We start from the raw sequence: 19,175 nt of genomic DNA, 5'->3' as shown, positions 1-19,175 counted from the left end.
AAAAATGACCACTTTAAAAAAAATAAAATGGACATGAAAGCCGCTGAAAGTTCAATTCCAGTATTCAGGGGCACCTGGCTGGCTCAGGTGCCTCTTGATCTCAGGGTGGTGAGTCCGAGCCCTATACTGGGTGTAGAGTTTACTTTAAAAAAATAAAAGGAAGGAAGGGAGGGAGCGAGGGAGGGAGGGAAGGAAGGAAGGAAGGAAGGAAAGGAAAGGAAAGGAAAGGAAAGGAAAGGAAGGAAAGGAAGGAAAGAAGGAAGGGAGAAAGAAAAGAAAATTAAAGAATATTTCAGCATTCCAGTGTGCCTCTTTTGAGTTTCTTCTTTGTCCCAGCCTTTCAAAATTCTGTGGGCCATCAGGGCTGTCAGCGACTCTGTTGTGTTCCTGGGTCCTTGGTAGGACCCACTCATATGAGCCTTTGTGAATTCATGTGATTGAGGAGGAGGTGAGGAGACCTTTATTCTCCACAAAATGTGTCCATTTCTCCAAAGAAACAATTATTTGGCATCTCTGTGATATCCTTGTAGTCGGTATCACATGGGACCCTCCTCACCTCAGCAAAGCATTTGTCTGCTCATGCAGCATTGCCAGGAGAATTAAGGTAATCACCTTATCCATCATCCACCCAAATTATAGCAGAAAAACAAATGTTAGCATTTCCTTCCGGCAAAAGCCGGTGAGGGGAGCCTTAGGAACTGGCTTAACCTCCACAGTAAATGGCTGTATGCTAACACTAGATACCACTGGAAACACAATCAGGTAGTTACCGAGTTTTACAGGTTGTATGACAGGAGCAAATAGGAGTGTGACACACAGTGGTTGTAGCTTGCTGATGGGCACGTGGAGGGTCTCATCCTTGTCTCTACTTTTCCTGACTTTTGAATTTTTCTGTAATGAAAAGCTGTTAGTATTGAACCTACTAACAGTCAAAAACAGATAGTGAGGTTCTGCTTGGTGAAGAGATCTTAATGTTCAGTCCTCCTCAGACTCTTATGAATGGAACAGAGCTCGTTCCCGTTAGTCCATCCCTCACTCATGGTTTTACTTCTTAGCACAGCCTGTGACGTGTGTGTGCAGGTACATCCCATTTGGCATCTGCCCTCCTGCACTAGAAGATAATCACCAGAAGACAGGAACTGGGTCAGTTTTGCTTATCACTGCTATGTAGAAGCCAAGAACAGAAACATTAGTTCAATAAACATATGTTTCAATAAATGTACGAATGAATAAGATGAATGCGTGACCACTGAGTACTGGACTATCTTCATTCTTCTTTGTTTTCTTTTAGTTGCAGAATTAAGAAAAATCTTTGAACCAAAGAGGAAAGAACTTTTAGAAATGAAAAGGTAAGAAATGTCTTGTACCTAGTTAGAAAGTAGAAGAGCTTGGTGAAACAGTATTCCTTTCTTCCTTAGAATTGATTTCCGCTGCTCACTAGGCCTTTTGTGATGTCTTGCACAGAAAAGAAAGAATTGCCAGGCGCCTGGAAGGAATTGAAACGGACACCCAGCCCATCGTCTTTCAGAGCTGCACAGGGTTAGTGACCCACCGGCTGCTGGAGGAAGACACTCCCAGATACATGCGAGCCACAGACCCGGCCAGCCCACACACCGGTGAGCGTGCCCGCCTGGTGGCCTGGGATCCAGAGATTCTCACTAAGCTGCTTGAAGACTGAATGAGACACAGTTGAACAGAATCCCCAGGTCCCCAGCAAAGGGCCCGGCAGCTTGCGGCAGGGAGTGTTAAAAGTAAACTTGGACCTTGAGTGGGGTTCTTAGTCTATGTGTTTATGCAACAAACATTCTATTTAAATTATTGTAATACATGTAATTTTAAATGTGCTGCATATTTATTTCCTATTAAGCAGTATTTCAAATATAACCTAGCCTTTATTTTATTTTATTTTTTAATAACTGTCAGTGTTTGGAACATCGGATATTCAGTTTGGCCTTGGAAGAGGATGACCCACATGGGGCTGTTCTTCCCACCCTATCCCTGGCTCTGCAGCTTTATGCTGCTGCTGCTGCTGCTGCTGCTGCTGCTATAGCCAGTGTTTCCTAGTTTCTTCCTCAGAGAGGGCTGTTGATAGTACTTCATGATATGATCATTTCACTTGTCTAGAGTTCCTGAGCTTCTGTGGCCAGAAAACTAGACAATTATGATTTTCTAAAATTGCTTGAAGAATCAAGACTAGAGAGGGCACCAAAATTTATAGCCAGAAATAAATGCTAGTATATATAAAATGCGAATCTATGTATTACCATAATAGTTTAAGCTTTACATATTCATGAGAAACAGAAGGCTTATTTAATAAAATGGTACTGGGAAAATTGTGCAGTGGGAGAGGGGACATAGCCCTCTTCTCACTTATATGAAACACAAAAATAAGTGCCATTCAACACATGATTAATTTAAGAAAGTAATTAAACACATGGAAACATAGGTGAATATTTAATTCAAATTGAATGGAAAAGGACTTCAGAACACAGAAACAGCTGTAGAAATCACACCAGGCCAATTGACGTGACTATGTAATAATTCACATCCATACTCCAAAGAAAATCTTACATAGAGACTTCACAAAACATTAAACAAGTTTGAAATATTCATGAGTAAGATTAAGGTTCATGGTCCTGTATAAGTGCACATAAACCAGTAAAAAGGAAGGTAGGAATCAATAGAATATAGAGCAATAAGCTTGATCAGCTATTCAAAGGAGAAAAGAAATAATACAAATGGCTAATAAATAATTGAAAATGCACACATTCTCTTTTTCTAGTAATCAAAGGAAATTTTATAATTAACACTGAATGGTTGTAAGAGAACTTATATTACAGATTCAAGTGCAAATTGATGCAAACTTTATAAAATTAATTTGACAGTCTAGCAAGTATCTTAAAATGACAGACTTTTTGATAATGCAATTATACCCTTATGAATCTATCTGTTGTGATAGTAGACAGAAAACCAGACTGATTAAAAGTTAGAAACAACGTAAATGCACAGGAATATGAGAAGGGTTAAATTAGTTTTGGAATGCATATTAGATGGAATATTATGGAACCTTAAAGAATGATGTCTTCAAGATAAGATTTCCAAATACGGGAAGATGTTTTATACCAAACATTTGTGGTATATAAAACATAAATTATTTTATATGTAAGAAAAGAAGAAACCAATTTTATAAAAGACAGAAGAAATATATAGAAATATTTGGCAAATTATCAGTTTATTATTATACATTAATGATTACAGGTGATTTAGAGTTTCGCCTTCCTATGTTTTCATGTTAGACATGTTAGACATTTTCTGTATGTGTGCTACAATTGGAAAAATCCACTAGTGTTTTACACACACACACACACACACACACACACACACCCAAGAACCTGGTACCTATTGATACGGCCCATTATTGTTCTGGTTACTATCAGATCCTGTGAAACCACAATCCATCATTTGTCAAGTTACAACAGATCACATATCTATTATCTTTTCTAGAGGATTCTGGCCTCACACATGAAATGCTAAACTCAAAAACAGAAAGGTAAATAAATAAGAGGCCAAGCTGGGAGGCAGGGGCGGAGCTTTAGTGCGGGCCCAGCGGTAGGTGGCTTGTCCAGCCAGGACAGCTCTGGGCCTTCACCTGTTTCACTGTAGATCCAGCACTTGTCTGGCAGCACTGGTCGGGGCTGTGGCTAGATACACCTGTGTGACAAGTGGGCCCTCTGCCACGCAGGCGCTCAGGTGTGTGCTGTGTACTGAGCAGTGTGCAGTCCCGTGCGCACCTGTACTTGAACTCTGTCGGTGTTCCCTGTGTGGTCCCCTTGCAGGCCGGTCAAATGAAGAAGAAGACACTTCGGACTCCTCGGTGGAAAGGCAGACCCGCTCCAAACTCTGCACAGAGACGTCAGGCGTCCATGCTGACTCATCCTGTGGCTCCGCTCTCATGGACACCCAGGCTCTTGAGTCCAAAGCGGAGAGAATTGCGCGGTACAAGGCAGAGAGGAGACGGCAGCTGGCGGAGAAGTACGGGCTAGCACTGGATTCCGAGGCCGACTCGGAATCGCCGTCTCGGTACACCAAGTCCAGAAAGGACGCTGATGCTGCCAACAGAAGGGGAGGGAAAGGTGACAGGCAGGCCGAGCCGGGCAGAGATGCGAGCTCGCTGTACCCCAGGCCCTGCGTGGCCGAGTCCAAGGACTACGCCCTCCACGGGAGTGATGGTCTTTCTGACGCCGAGGTGCTGCTCAACGTGGAAAACCAAAGACGGGGGCAGGAGCCCAGCGCCCCCGTGCAGGCCCGCGACCTGCCTCCCACGGCCGACGGGTCCTCATCGTTCGCATTGTCTGGGAGAGACTGCACCGCCTTCAGCGAAGTGCCAAGGTCCCCAAAGCAAATACACGGCGTGCCACCCTCCTCCCCTAGCCACTCTGCTGGTGACCCTCCGCTCCCCGCTGAAGGGCGAACCAGGTAAGCGTTCAGCGCGCACTGAGCCGCGTTAACATCAGTGCTTTGCGCCCTCCTTTGTCAGGGGCTGGGTATTCTTGGCATTCTGTGCAGGCTTCTGCCGGTGGCCGAAATAGGAGTTTTTAAGACATAGGAGTTTTGTAAGACACAGGAGTCTTTTAAGACATAGTTTTTAAGTTTCTACAGTATCAGAACAGGTTCGGCCAAAGCAGGAAGCTTCCACGACTTTTTAAAACCTATGAGCAGAACAGGTGTCTTGAGGATGATTTTATGGGAGCCTCGCTTCAGGACCCTTCTTTTTACTGTGTTTCTTACATGCCTTTAATAACCATCTTTTTCTTCATTTTTCTGTAATTATACCCAAGACTTCTTGATGATTGTTTTTGTTGCTGTCATTTAAAATCACAAAGCAGAAGGACCACCACTATCGCAGTTGGAGGGGCCTCAGTTTAGGGTATGAAGTGTGACTGCAGTATACACGAAGTATAACTGCGACATATAGCTGTGCAACTACATCCCCGTGCTAAGAAAGCAGCTCTGTAGAAGGGCACCTCATTTCAAAGATCAGGCATTAAAAGTAATTTCTAATGTGTACAAAGACTGTAGCTCCCATTTGGGAAAATCAGAGAAGGTATAAGACCAGAAACTCAAATGCCAGAAGAAAATATGTGTTTCTAACATGTTTCTAAATTTAGGTGAAATTTCTAAATTTAGGTGAAATTTCTAAATTTAGGTGAAATTCCTAAATTTAGGTGAAATTCCTAAATTTAGAATAAATTTAAATATTTAAATAAAATTTAAATTTGGAAATCTATCTCAATGAAATTCAAAATCCAAGATTTAAATATTTAAATAAAATTTAAAATTAGAGGTTGATTTAAACACAATTTAAATCTCTAAATTTAAACATTTAAATTTCTAAATTTTAAAATAAATTTAGATGTTTAAATTTAAATGCAATTTAGAGATTTAAATTCAATAAATGTGATGACCATATTTAAAATGCAATTTACTTAAACATCCTACTTTAAAGTTAGGGGTAATTGTCGGGGCGCCTGGGTGGCTTAGTCGGTTAAGCGTCCGACTTTCACTTAGCTCATGATCTCGCGGTTCGTGGGTTCGAGCCCCGCGTCGGGCTCTGTGCTGACTGCCAGCTCAGAGCCTGGAGCCTGTTTCAGTCTGTGACTCCCTCTCTCTCTGACCCTCCCCTGCTCACGCTGTCTCTCTCTCCTAGAAATAAAAAAAAAAAAAAAAAATTTTTTTTTAAAAAATTAAAAAAAAATAAAGTTAGGGGTAATTGTCTAGGTCAATTCCTAAGTGTGTTTTTCAGTCCAAATAATCATTAGCTTCCCAGGTGAATTGAGGGTTGGTGAGGATCAAGCAACTTTATTCTGGAAAAGAAGAAAGAAAGGTATTGGGAAATATTCCTTTTTATTTCACCCTGGGACAGAGCAGTAAATGTGGTCCTTTTTAGTGGCAATAGTACATCTAAGACAATTCACTGTACTTATGGAAGTTTGTTGAGCCAAAGACTTGTTCCTCCTCACTTGATCATCCACACCAAAATACTTAAGAGATGTTACTTTCTTAGAAAATTAAATACCTAAATCCAATATTGGGTTCTGAGGGCCTTTGTTCGGCCATTGGACTTCTTGAAGTTTTGGGACTTATCATCTTTTATTTTGAAATGGAAGTCTGTTGTTTGGGAAGCCTGCATTTCAGGGTAGAAACAGTGTTCTTGCCTTAGTCTCCCTCAAAGCAAACTCTTCAAGTGCTTCATGAATGGAAAGTCCAACTTAGAAAGGAAATTAGAGATTTACAATTACATAGTTTAAAAGAGTTAGGAACCTACTCATTGATTGCCATATTATGAAAACTTGAACTTGTAACATGGTGTCCAGGTTAGTCATCTAGATCAAATATAACAGATCCTCCATGAGTTCTTGAACCTGTTGTAATAATAACTAAAACTTGGTTGAGTGCTCCAGGTAAAAAGATAGGATACTTGATAGTAAAATCTTAATATTAAAAAATGTCCATAAGGTAAAATCTTTTTTTTTTTTTTTTTAATTTTTAAAAAATGTTTGTTTATTTTTGAGAGCTGTCAGCACAGCCAGACGCGGGGCTGGAACTCATGAACCAAGAGATGATGACTTGAGCCAAAGTCAGACCCTTAACAGACTGAGCCACCCAAGTGCTCCTATAATGTAAAATCTTAAAAGATGTTTCTTTCTCAATTATTTGAAGAGCCATTACCGGGAAGTTTCCATAAGTCTAGTCTCAGTCTCTCAGCACTTGACTTTCACAAAGAGAGGATTAAAAGAATTCAATTGTAAAGGAATTCTTGAGGAGGGACATGCTTTATTTATGTATTTTTTAATTTAAAAAAGGCACTACTTTATTTTTTTAAGCTATTCAAAGCATACAATTCTATGATTTATAGGCAGAGAGACATAAATCATTTCATATATATTAGGAAAATACTGATATATATTTGCATTAAAAAGGATGGAACATAATGTGTGACAAGTATGACATTAAAAAAAAATTGAGATGTAAGTTAAAATAAACAGTATGGAGGTTCCTTAAAAAGCTATGATCAAGTAATTGCACTATTGGGTATTTAACCCAAAAATGTGAAAACACTAACTCAAAGGGGTACATACATCCTTATGTTTATAGCAGCATTATTTACAATAGCCAAATTATGGAAGCAGCCCAAATATCCATTGGCAGATGAATGAATAAAGAAGATGTGGCACATATATAGTGGAATACCATTTAACTATAACAAAGAATGAAATCTTACCATTTACAACAGCATGAATAGAGCTAGAGAGTATTATGCCAAGTGAAATAAGTCAGAGAAAAACAAACACCATATGATTTGACTTTTGTGGAATTTAAGAAACAAAACAAATGAGCAAAGGAAAAAAGAGAGAGAGAGAAACCAAGAAACAGACTCTTAACCATAGAGAACAAACAGATGGTGACCAGAGGAGGGGTGAGTGAGGGGTTGGGTGAAACAGGTGATGGGGATTAAAGAGTACACTTTTCATGATGAGAGTTGAGTAATGTTTGGAATTGATGAATCAAGATACTATATACTTGAAACTAATATAACACTATATGTTAAGAAAGGATTTATTTTGTAATGACTACAGTAATTCATCTTATAAAGATGGATTTAACTGGATTATTATTCTGCTTAGATGCTTTTTTTCTAGAGCCAGGAAATTCGGGTTCAGAAAGCCATGGTCTTCTGATTTCCATTTGGGAGGAAGAAAAATAAAAAGCACTTTGTGAATTATAACAATAACCAAAGAAATCTTGGTGACTTAAGAACCACAAATGAAAATGAAATGTCATCCGCTATGGAAATATGCAACAGAAACATTTAAGGAGATTAAGGACTAACCAAAAAACCTGTCTGCAGATCATGAAGTTATTTTATGCCACATGTATTTGTGGATGTGTTCTAGCGTTGAAATGGAATATTTCTCACTGCTGTACTAGATGCTGTCGTTACCAAGCTCTGCCAAGTATTTTGGCTGTTAATCTCTGAATTAACTCCATCACATTTCATCATTTTATTTTGTGCTCACTAGGCTGTTTTTTTTTCATTAATTAAATATGAATACATCACTTGTGAATATACCATCAAAGACTTCCTACAGTGTCCTAAAAATTCAACTGTGAGCCAGTTATCAAATGCACAGCTTTTGTATGTATCCATATACACTAATACATGTACACACAGACCAATCACTCGTTCTTACGCCATTAAGAGCACTCTAAGCTCAATAACAGTCTTTATGGCAATATTTAGCTGAGCAGTAAATTTTAATTTATTATAATTATTTAAGGTTCATTTGAACATTTATATGATGAAGAAAATATGTGCATATGTTATAGGATTTTTTTAGGTCAGAAATCCTATTAGCTGCCTGCAAGTTCAGGTAAATACTTCATTCTGAAACAAATGTTTATATATATATATATATATAAACAGAATAGAGCATAAGACATCTCTTTTTTTACTTAAAAATTTTTTTTTAACATTTATTTATTTTTGAGAGAAAGTGAAAGTGTGAGTGAGGCAGGGGCAGACACACACACACACACACACACACAGAAACTGAAGCATTCTCCAGGCTCTGAGCTGTCAGTACAGAACCCGATGCGGGGCTCAAACTCACCAACAGTGAGATCATGACCTGAGCCAAAGTCAGATGCTTAACTGACTGAGCCCCCACACAGCTGGAGCATAATACACTGCTTAATCCCCATCCCCCAATCTTGACAAGCCCCTTCTGTTTAGAATTTCAGCACTGTGTTAATTCAGCTATTATGAACTTTAGTAAAATTCAAAGGGACCTGGGTCCTATGGATTATTCAAAGTTTTAAAGATCTCAGCTCCTGCTACTAACAGATGTCCTGGATGCGGAATTCTTGTTGAATTTGCTACTTTTTGTATCCCTTACATAATTAAAAAAAGAAAAGAAAATGCACTGTATTTGTTACTTCTGTGAGGGGAGAAAGTTAATTCTCAAAGCCCACACCTACTCTTTGCCAGAGAGTCCACTGTGACTCCCTGTTCTCAGTGACCTGGGTGTTGGGCAAAGAGGAAAATTACACTGAATTTCCCAGTCGTGATCCACTCTAGAAACCTTTTTTTGTTTTCATAACTACACGTCTGTGCTGGCCAGTGCTTCTCCCATTTAGCAAATTGTATCATTGGAAAATGAATATGGTATGCAGAGACATCACTGCAATTTGACCTGGGGAGAGCTGCCATTGGCTGATGGTGGCTTGGACAGGGCTCTGATGACACCAGACCTTTGACTTGGCTCAGGAAGCTAGACCAGGGCACGCTCCACAATATATCTTTTCGGAGACATGGTGACAGGCAGATTCAGCTGACTGAGAAGGAAAGGGATTTAGGCTATGCTCTTGTAATTTATTTCTGATTGTATGTGCTCATCTCCCAGGGAGAGGTTCAGTCTAAAAATGGTTTCCAGAGCCTCAAGCTCCTTGTTTTCCTTCTTATTTGTCTGTTAACCTGACCTGATAGAAAGGTCTTCAAGAGGGGGCACCTGAGTGGCCCAGTCAGTGAAGCTTCCGGTTCTTGGATTCAGCTCAGGTCATGATCTCACCATTTGTGAGATCGAACCTCACATTGGGCTCTGCATTGGAATCATGGCGCCTGCTTGGGATTCTCTCCCTCTCTCTCTGACCCTCCCCTGCTCGAGCTCTTTCTTACTCTCTCAAAATAAATAAATAAACATTAAAAGAAGAAGAAGAAGAAAGAAATGTCTACAAGAGAGTGGTGTGGAGGGAAAAGCTGCCTCTGGCTATCGGCCTTGGTATCTCGGCCCCTGTCCCCCAAGGGCAGAAGTGTCCCTAACACAGGCTCCTGGTCAGGACAGATGACCCAGAAAATATAATCTCTAAGACCTAGGTCTCTAAAGAAGAGACCTCTGGGTACGCTAACAGGTCACATACCAGGATAGAACTATTTTCACCTTTCAGCCCCCCTACCCCCAAACATCTTCTCTTCACCCTGCTCTACTAGTTTTTGGCTGTTAACTCATTCCTACTTTTTTTTTCTTTCTATTCTATTCTCACTGGCAAGTATCAATTTCTGCTCATTGAATTAAGTATGAATATGTCACACAAAATACTAGCTAGTGTGTCCTAAATTCAAATGTCTGCCAGATTTTAAATGCAAAACTGCGCCTGTATGCACATGCCCTCATGCACTTACACACCTGCACGTGGACACAAAGCAATCATTAGCATTTTTTCCAAACAAGCAACTCAAAGTATGTAAACTGTTAATTTTAATGAGATGCCTGAGTTAATAACCATTCTTCTTAAGCTGAATACTGTTGTATAATTAGAAGCTGTTATATAATTAGAGCTGGACACCCACAGAGTGAAACTAATTCGACTGTGCTGGACTTTGACTTCATTTTGGCAGCAGGAAGCACTTTTTAGTCTTTTGACTCTTAGGAATTATAGGGAGTTAAAGTCTTTCTTTCATTATACACTTAGGGATATAAACCAAGAACAACTCACAACCTCTATGACAACTTAGGGTGAGTTGCCACATCATAAGGAAGTTCTGTTACACCCAAGGTCACCGCCTCACTGTTCTCGTGTCCACAATGACCCTATGGTCCTCTCCCAGGGGAGTGACCTCCGCGCTATGGGAAGTTGGCTCACCCCAAAACCCGCAAGAATAGATACTTGGCATTAAAGAATTGTAAATTCTTAGAAACAAAAGTAATCCTGGAGATTATTTAAAAATTTGTTTTATACGTGAAAAAAGTAGATTAAAGAATTTAAGTAATGGGGTTAAGACCATATAGCTCCTTTGACAAAGCTGAGGCCATTATCCATCACCATTTACTCATCCACTCAAGTTCCCTGCACCTGTCATCTCTTTCCATTGTCCTCTGCTCTCGCTGTTTATGTCAGTTCTATCAGGTAACACAGTGGAAAAAGGAGTGTGCTGGGTTTACCCTTTGAAGGTTAGAGGTGTTTAGGAATGAAGACCAGGGGTATTAGAGAAACAGTTTATGTGCATTTATATAAGGTACTTAAGAACGTTGCCCTTATAAACAAAATGAAAACTTGTAGTTTGGGAGAGTCAAACTCTGTAGGCATCCATGTATCTGTGCGTACCTCCTAGACATTGATTTATGGATTAATTTAAGCTCTGAAGTAGTTTAGCTAATCATCGAAGAGAATTATATTGGGTCTCCTGTGTGCCAGGCACTGTGCTTCTAACTGGCTATATTATTTTTTTTAAAAAGTGTAGGAAATAATTACAACATGATAGGGTAAATAAGGTTCTAGAGATCAAAGTTGGGCACCATGGGAATATATTGATGGTATCTCAGTTTTTCTCCTGCAGAGATGTGGTCCCATTGAACTAAGTCCTTAAAGATGTGGTGAGTTTGCTAGTCATGGAGGGGAGGCTACCCCCAGCGCAAATGCACCGATGCCCAAGGAAGACTTTGAAGGAAGGGGTGGGATGAGGCCAAGTGCCATGTGGGGAGCAGTCATGGAGCACCTCAGATGATATGACAAAGCATTTGGCCTTTGCCTTGTGGACAACGGGAAGTGTCTGAAGCATTTTAAAGCAAGGACGATTGTGTGTTTTAGAAAGATCATTCTGGAAGAGTGTGGAGTGTTGGCCTGAAGGAGAATTGATTGCAGTCGGGGGGGGCCACTGACATGGTGATTATAGTCACCCAGGCATAAGATAATGAAGTCTGTGCTTCTAAGTTGGGCTTTGTCATGAACATGGCCCTTGGCATTAACTTGGCATTTGATTAGATAATCTGGAAGATACCGATGATAGGCTGATCCTATTTCTGGAGGAGGGATTGTGAACAAGTCTGGTGACAGTAAGGGTAAGGAAGAGAGTAGAAGGAAGGATGGAGCAGGAAGGGAGATGGGAGAGAAGAGAGCACATGTACCTGCAGTAGGGTTGGAAACTAACAAGATGAAATTTAATAAAGCTCTCTACTTAGAGAGGGAAAATAATCAGAGTACAAGTTCAGGATTGGGGAAACCTGATTTAATAGCAATTCATGGGAAACAAACCTAGGTGTTTTAGTTAACAGAAAATTCTTTATGTGACTGCCAAAATGGCTGGTCCAATCTTGGGATACAGTAATGAAAGTGCACGGTCAATAGCGCAAATAGTCCTGGTCCCCCTGTGTCTTGCAGTGGTCAGATTACATCTGGGTGTCTGGTTCTGATTGAGCTGTTGACAAATAAGAACATACCCAGAGTCTACTTTCCTGTTTGCCCTGCTTTCTTGACCTTTCCAAGTTTTTATAAACTTCTCCCTGTCTTAATAGAAACTAGAATCATTTTTGGAGTCTCTTAATACATTCTCTGGTGCTTAGACTCTCAAACCAGTCTGTTCTCATTATCAGATTGTCATTTCCCTAGTGCAGTTATCAGGCTGAAGCTTGGCTTGGCATAGGGAGCCCTAATGTTATCGGCCTGGCTTCTCAATGATGATGATTCCGCCAAAAGGGAAAAGAAGAGGGAGAAATCACAAACCAAATGAGGTGTCTCACAAATACAGTTTCCCCTGCGCCTTATATCTTTGAGCCCCATGGAAACAAGGCTGACCTACCCAGATTTACCAATTCCGTCAGAATCCCCTGAACATGGCAGCATGAATGTGGTATGATGCCACTCCATAAGATTGGAACTTTAGCACAGGCCTTATTCAAAGGGTGCTTACCTTCTCTTAGTCATTTCCATGTCTCCTTCTCCACTACTGCCCAGCCTCTAGCACATACCGAGTGGCTCCATAAATCATTTTTGAATGAACGTTCTGTTGTTCTCTGTATTTTCTTGAAGTGTCACCAGACGGTAGTGGTGCTGCTTGAAATAGCCAGTTGCAAACTGTTTCTCAGCCCACAGCCTATAAGGGACTTGTGCCTGAATGTAAATCATGGGCCCTTTCCTTCATCAAGAAACTCATGCTATGAACAAAATGTCAGCTGATGTAAACAGCAGACTCAGTGATGTTGTCTGTTTCCACTCCGGTGCCGGCCTTTTATCTAATCACGCGCCAGGGACACCAACCAGCAGAACATGCTTTGAGAAGCGCTTGTTTATACTAGAGGGCTCTTTCCACTTGGTCTGAGGTCAGAGTTCTTGTATATGATCTCGAATCAGTGTGCTCATATACATTATTGAACTAGGACTGGGAATCATGATGTGGGGGAAAAACATGGAGGGCTACTTTGGGGGCCTTCTGAACTCCATCTCCAGTCCCCAATGGCTGATTCTAGGTTAGCCTCACAGCGAAGGCAGTGAAGTCACTGGATCACTTTGTTCTAGCAGCGATGGGTAGTAGTCTAAGAGGGAGCCATGGAAATCCAAATCCAGCTAGGAACTGGAAGCTTGAGCCGCTTTGGAAGGCTGCTTCCAGGACCTTCCTCAGATGCCACTGCCTTTATGGATAGTTCTTTCTGTCTGTACACATCTTCTGACATTGCCCTCAGTTGCCTGACGCCTCACATTTAGGCAGTCAGTACTGAGGTTAGTTCAGAGAGAACCTGGAAGAAATCTCGCATATTTATGCTGGTTCTGCCCTAAGAAGACCCTGTATTTCTACCATTTTGTGACCCAAGAAGTCCTCACTTTATAATTCAATAGCAACATATTAACTCAGGGCTAAGTCACATCAAAATGCATACAATTTGCATTTAAAATGCACCAATTCAGGTTGGTGAGTTTTGGGAAACATGTAACGATTACCCCAGTTGAGATAGGAAAAGTTTACATTGATTGGTGACTTTACTTGCAAGGACCTAATTTAACTGCCATAGCCTAAAGGTATCCTACGCTCAACTCAGCCTGTACAAAACCAACCCTTCTCAGGGTGCATAGATGGCTCTGTGGGCTAAGCATCTGACTCTTGATTTTGGCTGAGATCATGATCTCACGGTTGTGAGTTTGAGCCCTGCTTGGGATTCTTTCTCTCCCTCTCTCTTCTTGGGCACGTGCTCTCTTTCTCTAAATAAATAAGTAAACTTGAAAAAAATTTTTAAAAACCCTTCTTACTTGGTTAATTTTTTAACCAAGTTTTACTTATCAAAGATTAGTTAAACAGCATTAAGGAACTACATCAAATACAGCATCAATTTAGTGCTTAAAGAAAGAAAATGAACATAAGGCATCTTTGCCTCTATTCAGATGTCATCTCTTTTTGTTCATAATTTTTTTAAAAACCCACCTGGTATTCTACTATGTCTCCAGAATGGTGGCCCTTCAGCCCTAGAAATAAACTTTGTATTTTTACAAAATGATAGACTTTTTCATCTGATGTTGGACATCCCTTAGTCACCTGTCAGTATCACAATCAGGCCGTAGTCTGTAGTGATGGAAAACTCAATTCAGAAAGTTCCATTATGTTCCATAGTTTTGGAGTGCCCGTGAACTAACCAGATACGTTTTATACTTTGATCCACCATTTCAGGGAGCCATGCATTTAATTCGAAAGGAAGAATTTGCCTTCTCTACCAATGTAAACACTTAAGAGTGATACTCTGGGTTCTTTTCTGCTCTTTACTCAGGCTTTTCAACCTCGCTTGGCCTTGGGGAGAAACTTAGAAGGAAAGAAAGAAAAAATATCTAAGATTTTGTGGAAATGACTATGTTTGGCCCACATTTTCCTTTGGTATTTATTTACACATCTTTGCTTTTAAAGAATGAAAAAAGATATTTGATTTTAAAAATTCCATGAACTGCGCCCAACCTCTATGCCAAAGCAACTCCCTTAACTGTGACTATTGTCTAGATCCATTATGAAGCTAACCTGGATTACAGTTTTTAAAAGTCTGAACTCTTTAGAATATTTTTATTGAGGTATAATTTACATACAGTGAAATTCACCCTTGTTGGCAAACTTCTGTGAATTTCGACAAATATATAAAGTTGTGTAACTATCACTACAATCAAGATACAGAATTGTTCCCTCATGGTCAACCCTTCCCACCATCACCAGGTCCTGCCCACCAACCATTAATCTGTTCTCTGCACTACCAGTTTTAGATTTTTAATATATAAAATCATATTTCTTGAGTATTTTGTTTTTGTTAATTCAAAAAAAGTCATATAAGTATTTGATGAAATTATTTTTTAAAACCATTGAAGAAATGTTAATGTCAATCGCTTATAATATCATGGGTAAGAAATCCATCTTAGGTGGTTGTGATTTCAACTTACAAGGTAGTTTATACAGAGTTGATTTTAAATGTCAGATTCCCTAGCGACCATTCGGCATGCAATAAGTCAGGTGTGCATGTTAAAACGATCTCCCCTGGTGTCAGCATTGTACCTGTGTCATGGCTGACATGGAATATTTATTGACGACTATTTAGTTGATATTTAGCTGTTGTGATGCTGAGCTTCAAAAGTGCCTATGCGAGTGGGAATTAGGTTTTGTGAATTAGGTGTCATGTCGCAGTTTCATTTTTTTGCATGTGCTAGAGGAGGAGGGGCAGCCAGAGCCCCCGTCAAGTTCAAGTATTTCCTTGGGCCTCAGGGTATGTCTAATTCTTCCCACTTCACACCCAGTATCACCTGCTCAGTTTATCCCTCCCATGAATTTTCTTGTTTTCAAATGGTCAATGCCTATATGTGTTGTCTGTTCTAGATTGTTCAGGTAGGGGGAGAGACCAGGCTTCATGCACCTTGCCAAGCCTGGGCCCCTGCATCCCCTCCCACCCCTCCTTAGCAGTGAGTGCCCTCTGAACCAAATTTCTCTTCGCTGCCAGACTCCTTTGATTTCATGTTGTGCATGTGGAGAAAAAAAAAACAGAGGAAGAGAATTGGGTTTTGCAGGTAATTGCCAGGCTTTCTGCTGAAGGTGGTTCAGGCACCACTGAGAGGTCGACATTCAGTGAGCATTGTAGGTATGGCCAGGACGCTCTGCTGCCTTCCTTGCTTTGCCCCAGAGTGCTGAACACCAGCGCCACAAGTGAATCATTTCTCATTCCAGCCAAGGAGGGGTTGCTCTTTCATTTTCCATTCATTTCCCAGAATTCTGAAGCCTATAGCTCTGGAGGAGCAGATGTAGGCTTGAGGGGTCTCACAGCACTTGGGTTCAAGCCCCAGCTTTTCATTTACTGGCTTGTGATCTCGGGCAGTTTTTTTAAAATTTTTTTAATGTTTTTTTATTTATTTCTGAGAGAGAGACAGCATGAGCAGGGGAGGGTCAGAGAGAGAGGGAGACACAGAATCTGAAACCGGCTCCAGGCTCTAAGCTAGCTGTCAGCACAGAGCCCAACGCAGGGCTCGAACCCATGCACCGTGAGATCATGACCTGAGCCAAAGTCTGACGCTTAACTGACTGAGCCACCCAGGCACCCCTCGGGCAGTTTTAATATACTTTTTTTCTACTTTCCTTTCTTCATCTATAAAATAAGTATAAGAATACTTCCAAGGGTTGGGGCGCCTGGGTGGCTCAGTCAGTTAAGTGCCTCACTCTTGATTTTGGCTCAGGTCATGATCTTGTGATTTGTGAGGTCAAGCAGCACATCGGGCTCTGTGCTGATGATGTGGAGCCTCCTTGGCATATTCTCTCTCTCTCTCTCTCTCTCTCTCTCTCGCTCTCGCTCTCGCTCTCGCTCTTGCTCTCGCTCTCTCTCCCTCCCTCCCTTCCTCCCTCCCTCTGCCCCTCCCTTCCTCTTGCTCTCTTTCTCTATCAAAATAAAAAAAATAAACTTTCAAAAATAAAAATAAAAGAATACTTTCTAGGGTTGTTATGGGGATGATCATTCAACAGTTCATCCATCCCACAAATATTTATCGAGACCTGCTGATGATCCCACATCCCATAAATATTTATCTGGGTGCTGATGATATAAAAGTCTTCTCTTAAGAAGCTCATCTCCCCCTAGTGAATCTTTCTCCCCTAAGAGAAAGACAGAAAATGAATAAATAAATGAACATCATATAATCCTAAGAAAAGGGAGATTGGGCTGATCGGTTTGGATGTAGAAAGACAAGGGGATGTCCAAGCCTAGAACAGGACAGATTTCAGTGGTCACAGGAAAAGGTACACTAGTGGTTACAGACTGGTTCTGGCCCATCAGCTTAAACTAAAACTTGAACTAAAATGGTTTTAGAAAATTCAGATCACTTTATTACACTGCCATTCTATTTTCCTGGAAATTGCTTTGAGCTCAAATGTGTTTCCAACCTAGTACTCAAGAACTCTCACAAATAAGTTGTGGTTTGGGGCTGGTAAACATTTTAACTAGCATGGAGAATTTCCTTTTTCTCTTTCTTTTTTTAAAAAAAAAATCTTTTTTAGAGAGAGAGAGCGGGGAAGAAGGGCAGAGAGAGAGATAGTGGAAATTTGAAGCAGCCCCCATACGCACTGTGGAGCCCAGCACGGGGCTTGATCCCATGACCCTGGGATCATGACTTGAGTGAAGATCAAGAGTTGGATGCTCAACCCACTGGGCCATCAAGGTGCCCCTCCCTTTTCTCTTTCTACATCGTTAGGTGATACAAATCAGTAGTTTGACTGCTCCTCTTGTGACTTGCTTTACATGGTTACCACAGGGTGTTTCTGACCTGTTTTAAAATACCTTCAGGGGCACCCGGGTGGCTCAGTCAGTTAAGCGATCGACTTCGGCTCAGGTCATGATCTCACAGTTCATTGGTTCGAGCCCTGCATCAGGCTCCATGTTGACAGCTAGCTCAGAGCCTGGAGCCTGCCTCGGATTCTGTATCTCCCTTTCTCTCTAACCCTCCCCTGCTCACACTGCCTCTCTCTCTCTCTCTCTCTCAGAAATAAATAAAATATTTAAAAAAATAAAAAGTAAATAAAATATCTTCAGCATGGCATAATGTCTTCATCACATTGAACTTGGTGTAATATCCTTGATGTGTTAAGGAATGAATGTGTAAATCATATGTTATCTTGCCTACCACGGTGTAAGTTTTTCAATGGCCGGGATGTTGCCTGATTCACCTTTGTTACTTTTCAGAGCCCAAGTCCAGTGCTTCCTACATAGTAGGAACTCAATGAACATTTATTGAATTGGTCTGAATTAGTATTGGTAGTTGTTAATGTTGGTTGCATTATTCAGTGACAAATATAAAAGGAGAATGTCTAAGAGCAATTAAAGATGTGATCTTATTGGATTTCTTTTTACTTCTTTCTTTTATTTGATATGTGTTGTTTTATACGGATACTATTTTTATATTTGGCTATTTACCAATATACCTTAACAAAACTTATAGAAGATAAATTGACCTTTCACCCTGCTTCTTACAAGAAAATCGTCTGGTATTTATGGGGACAGTTGTGACTGTAATAGACTCCTAATACTTGCAAACTGCTTGAAAAACGTTTTATATGGTGGCTTTGGATAGACTATTTCTTCTGTCCATTGTGAAATAAATACAAACCCCGTGACAAAACGCGCCTATCCATTTTCTAAAGCCAAGATTATTCTTTACTGAACAAAAACCAACCTTTATGTTTTAAATTATGATTGTATGCATGTTGACATTGAATAGACATTATCTGAAGTTTTGTCTTTTATACATGATAGTACCGGGAAACCCAAATATGAGTGGTTTCTCCAGAAAGATTCCGAAGGGGACACACCTTCTCTTATCAACTGGCCTTCCAGGTATACCCCAAGTTGAAACTCTCACCTTCTGTGTAGTAAGTGCTGCTACTTCCCCTGCTGACTCGCCCTGCTGTTCTACCCATGACCGAACTCTAACTCTCTTCTTGCCCTCGGTTAATGGCGGTGCATTTGAAAGTTGTGTGTTCATAAGGGGCTGCAGGAAGTTGTTACTTTTTGATCGTTCGCTTTTCTCCTCCGGTCGCCCTTAACCCCTGCTAATAATATTTCTCTCTCTTGTTTCCCCGTTTCTGAACATCTTTTTGATTACACTTCTTGCTTCTCTCCTGTCTCACCGCCCAACATACTATCAAGTGGGAGCAGTAGTGAGCACTGAGCTGCTGTCCTCTCAAGTCATACTAACTAACCAGCTAGTGTCGCATTGTCAACACCCGCTCCGCTCAGCACTCCCAACCTCCTGCTTTTCATGTCCCCTCCTCTCCAAGCCAGTAGTTAATTCTCCACAGTTGTACTGGGGGCATTGTGGTTTTAAAGGCAGACAAAAAAAAAAAA

At 40.7% G+C, this 19,175-nt stretch overlaps 1 protein-coding gene across 3 annotated transcripts in view; it reads left to right on the top strand.

Moving 5' to 3' along the window:
* Positions 1-19,175, top strand: part of SVIL (supervillin) — a 121,915-nt gene that overhangs the window by 35,719 nt on the left and 67,021 nt on the right. The window contains exons 1-4 of one of the 3 annotated variants that reach the window (XM_039248661.1): positions 1,318-1,349; positions 1,465-1,616; positions 3,837-4,476; positions 18,585-18,665. In XM_039248661.1, coding sequence (XP_039104592.1) covers positions 1,342-1,349; positions 1,465-1,616; positions 3,837-4,476; positions 18,585-18,665 — 881 coding nt within the window. In that variant the 5' untranslated portion in view covers positions 1,318-1,341. Of the gene's footprint in view, positions 1-1,291; positions 1,350-1,464; positions 1,617-3,836; positions 4,477-18,584; positions 18,666-19,175 lie in introns of those variants that run through there. The other 2 variants (XM_039248660.1, XM_039248659.1) reach the window with 2 other exon arrangements.

This window comes from Hyaena hyaena, unplaced genomic scaffold (assembly GCF_003009895.1).
Source record: "Hyaena hyaena isolate Hyena2069 unplaced genomic scaffold, ASM300989v1 scaffold_314, whole genome shotgun sequence".
NCBI lineage: Eukaryota > Metazoa > Chordata > Mammalia > Carnivora > Hyaenidae > Hyaena > Hyaena hyaena.
This window is presented reverse-complemented; position numbering and strand designations above follow the sequence as displayed.